This window comes from Perkinsus marinus (genome assembly GCF_000006405.1).
Source record: "Perkinsus marinus ATCC 50983 genomic scaffold scf_1104296967460, whole genome shotgun sequence".
Lineage (NCBI taxonomy): Eukaryota > Perkinsozoa > Perkinsida > Perkinsidae > Perkinsus > Perkinsus marinus.
This window is the reverse complement of record NW_003203537.1, coordinates 1-4,430: the sequence shown is the minus strand read 5'-3', so window position 1 is coordinate 4,430 and position 4,430 is coordinate 1. Positions and strand designations below refer to the sequence as shown.

General features: G+C 47.5%; 2 protein-coding genes across 2 annotated transcripts; one reads left to right on the top strand and one right to left on the bottom strand.

Annotated features, from left to right (window-relative positions):
* Positions 1 to 227, top strand: Pmar_PMAR028048 (hypothetical protein; the record flags this gene model as incomplete). Its single annotated transcript, XM_002768692.1, has 2 exons — positions 1 to 55; positions 157 to 227. Coding segments are annotated over 2 exons (126 nt in total), but the record flags the coding sequence as incomplete, so codon positions are not given.
* A 309-nt stretch (positions 228 to 536) lies between these two features.
* Pmar_PMAR028047 (subtilisin, putative) lies at positions 537 to 920 on the bottom strand (the record flags this gene model as incomplete). The annotated part of the gene is made up of 1 exon (XM_002768691.1): positions 537 to 920. A coding segment is annotated over one exon (384 nt), but the record flags the coding sequence as incomplete, so codon positions are not given.
* Between the last annotated feature and the right edge of the window lie 3,510 nt (positions 921 to 4,430).

The window sequence follows — 4,430 nt, the reverse complement described above, 5'->3', positions numbered from 1 at the left end:
ATAGATGAACGAACACAGCATACCTCGCGAATTCGCTTTCTTGTGGATCATGTCGGTAGTGCAGACTCGCACCATGAGTGTCGATGTTTTATTGTTCCGCGAAAGAAGCTCGTTTCGGGTGGGCGAGTAAGTGTAACCATGTCACGGTGATGGTAGGCCGACTTGTCGCCAACAGACGTTTTGTGTCCGTCATGAACACTGCTGGCAAGGATCGGGAAAGAGACTGAACCCAAGGACTGAATAAATATTTAGAAATCCGTTGTCATTTACGCTCAAGATGCTCATGACGGAATATTCTGATGACAGATGTCTGGACCACCAAGTGTACCCCATGACAGATAAAGGGTGCTTGATGAAATAAAGATGAAATGGAAAAAAGTGACTCATAACGATGTTCGTAAACGACAAGACAAGTGTTCGAAGCAGACTTGATGACACTCATGATATCATTCTCATCTTTCGATAGTCATTACTTCGAACAGTTAAGGAGGTTGAACGAGGGTACCTGACTCAACGACGACCCAAATCTAAAACCCTCAAGGGGCTTCAGTAGCCTCGGATGCCATCCGACGGATGGAATCAAGGGCAATATGGGTTGCATTGAGTGCATCTAGTTCCCCGATGTCGGGTAGATTGAACTTATTTGGTACACCAATTCTCCTAGATGCAACAATAGCTTTGGTGATGTCCTCACCCATTAGACCAAGTGTAGCGAGTAAGGCGGCGACACCGGCAACTGTGGGGGTCGCCATCGATGTGCCACTCTTATAACCATACGTAGCAACAGGAATCGTTGAGTAGATGTTTACACCAGGAGCGGCAACCTTTGTAACCGGGCCAGCGTTCGAGAAGTCAGCTAGAGTGATGCTCTCGGATGGGTTGGAAGTACTGGCAGCAACACAGATCATGGATGGGATGTTCTCCGCGAGGCAGCAAGGATAGGTTGGGAAGGTTTGAAGACTCACCCCCTCATTTCCGGCGGCAGCAACGGAAAATTACCTTGATCCAGGGTTACACCCTTACTCCAAGCTCTTGCCTGTAGTCCAAGCTCGTCCCCTTGTTCCAAGCTACTCTTGACGCTTGAGCCAAAGTACCCCTTAATCCAGTAACACAAGCGAGCGTAGCGAGCTTGTGAGAAAACCTTTCTACCAAGCTGGGTATTTCTTCAGATAATACGTTGTGCAAATGATGTTTTTCCTTGTCAGGGTGTTTAGGTGTTGCGTCGGTGGTGTTTACGGTTTCTGTTAACGGTTCCAACACTTTCTGGGGGCATAGGGGATTTCTTCTCAGCGTCGTATCATGGATTGAGACTTGCGGGGGTGTTGATGGTAATCTGCGGACTGCACTGTGATGCTGGACAGTACAGGTAAAGTGACAGTAAAAAGAGCTTTCATTCGTCGAAATTGGTCTTGTGTTCGAACTTGCGTTTCCGAATCCATGGATTTCATGCACGAAAAATGAACTTTCATTTGAATCTGAACTTTCATTCCGTGGAAATCTCCTTCAACTAGTCGAAAAACAAATTTCATTCGTCTAATTTGCTTTTTCACTTGCTGAATAACTCAGCCTGAATTCGAGATTGGAAAGGCGTAGACGCTAGACTTGGGATCGCCGATTTATGTTATATCATAATATGCAGCTCATCTGGTAGGGGTTCTGTTGTACTATGACGCAACGTGAAGGAATAGGGAGAAAGTTGAGAGTAGCAATGATCAATGTAATCTATTTGATAATAGCTATTACACTTAAATGGCGAGCGAGATCGTCTGGGCGGGCGCTAGTTTCTGCGCATCATTACATTCCCCCTCCTTCGAGTTAACATAACAACTCTATAGAAGTTTCAGATCGATCGAGTGGACGGTTGTTACTGAGCCGTCGTCTCGTTTGACCAAAATTCTGTTGGTACCCTCACGTCGCACAACTGTTGCGGGCATCCAACGACGCTGCAGTTTGGGCACGATACCCGACACTCGAACTAATACCAGGAGACCTGGTTTTAATAGGTCTTGCGGTGGATCGCGTAGAACCTGCCGCAGATACTCATAACTCTCATGGCACTGTATCGGAACCTCGGGGCGAAGACTAGGGCGAAAGGTGAACACCTGCTCATGTGGGCTGCGGTTGGAGCCCTTCCTCGGTGTCGCATTATACATACGGGCAGCTTTTATAGCTTGGCGACAGAATTCACTATATGACAAATCGGGCGCTACATGTGCGCGAAAGTACTCATTAGCAAATCGATGCCAGCGTTCAATTTTCCCATTACTATGCGATGAGTGGACTGCTGTTAGAATATGAACAGTATTCCATTTTTCAAATAGCCGCTCTAAACTTTTAGCGGTATATTGACTTCCCCTATCACTCTGGACCAATAACGGCCGTCTCTGGAACGTATCCACCAAAGACTGCAGAAGATTCTGCACATCTTCCGAGGTTGGCTGATGCAAACTAGGGCGGATCGCCACATAGTTCGTACAGCTATCGATCGTCGTTATCAGATAGAAACGACTAGTTCCAGAATCCATTTGCCGGTATGGGCCACAAATATCAGTGTGAATGCGATCAAACGGTCTGGGAGCCGGTTTGATACTGGATAGGGCGACAAGAGGCTGATTGTCTCCTGGGAACGCTTTAGCTGCCGCACAATCAGTACACGCGAAGTGGTTACACTCGGCGGCTAGTCCCGGCATGTCTATGAATTCACGGAGAGTGTGGAACATAGCCGCCCGACCTTCATGGTCATGCACCAAGGAAAGCAATTTTGTCGCTTTCTCTCTAGGTACTTGCACCTTACGGTTTCGTATATCAAACTCAAACAAAAACTGTGCTAGTTCCTCGTTTCTGTCCTCCTCCGCTTTTTCCGCTACAGTGAGGCAGGTAAAGCCGGTGAGCGGTACCTTAACATGATCGCCACTGGCTACAGCATTACTTGTATCAGCGAGAACCTTGCGAAACAGATCGCGTAGTTCGTCGGGTAGACGAGAAGGTTCATCTGCCTCGTTCTGAGACGATGGGCAGTGGTGGACACGGAGGTTGATACCGAATGAGTGTATGACATCATCGATTAGTTGTAAACGGCCCTCAACGGCGCCCTTACTCATTCCGCTAACCTTGTACCAGTGCCGGCCTTCCTTGCGAGATAGCCAACTCTGTACCGAGACATTGTCAATATACAAATGAACAACTTGTTCTCGGATGTTATACACCTTCATATAATCCGTTACTATATCAAGGCCGCGAAGCACTGCTTCTGTTTCACAGACGTTGATATGACGCTTGCATCCCTTCTTGCGCAACCATGCACGGTCTTCCACCTTGACCTCACCAAAGAAGAGTGTGGCAGCGAGACCTATACTCGACGCATCTGTGTATAATCGCCACTCCTTCGAAGGATCAATCAACCAGGTTCCGTGGCATGGATCACCTGTATTCTTTATGTGTTGACAGACAGCTTTCCAGAGGTTTTTCATGCCTTCTGGCAAGGGGTAGTCGTATGAAGGCTTTCCATTACGCGATGGTTGTAGGGCAGACGCCACTCTGGTCAACATGGCAGTACACAGCCGCAGCCATGTTGCCACTGGGTAGAATGTTGAAAGCTTGCCTGCTAGCGACGCAAGTTCACTCCGTGTCTGTGGCTCACTATCAAGATCTAATCGGGTTTGCGAACCCAATTTCCATCTGTAGTTATGTTGATGCCGATTACCGTTGAGCCAAGAAGTGGTCTGGGGGGCTTGACCACGAAACCGTCTGTTGCAAGCGTGTCGCATACAAGGTCAACATCATCTTTGTGAACTACTATATCGTCCACGTACTTTCGCAGTGGATGCTTTAGCGAGTCTTTAATACGATTTAGACAGTTATCTGTAGACAACGCGAGGGCTTTACCCGATATGGCTAGACCAAAGCCTGCTCTCGTCATAGCAAAGATATTGGAACCCTCTGGCATGTGTGGAAAGACGGCGCACTGCCAGTATTTTTGTTCTGGACTGATATGAAGTTGCATGTACGCATGCTTTATGTCTATCGTCACATATTGAGAAGGATCTAATGATCTCCACCGACGTACCTCCGCTGGACAAGAGACAGGTCCGTAGCGGTCGTTTGGAGTTGACTCAATGAGGGTATTGAGAAACTTGTAATCAATAACTACTCTTACGGGAGTACTTTTGCCCAACGACACTATAGGCATGGTTGTCACAGTAGCTTTCACGTCGCAGGGATCGACAGGCTCGAAATATTTATTGTCAATCATGGTCTGAATTGACCCATGAAAGAGCTGCAGTTCATGTGCACTCAGTTTCTCGACCGTTTGAGGATAATGCGGTACATGATACATGGGTCTACATGGCTCCTGGCCGCCACGCCATAGCCAAGAGACTTGCCATTGGTACTTGTGACGGGGATTATTCTTTTTTGCTGGATCTGTTATA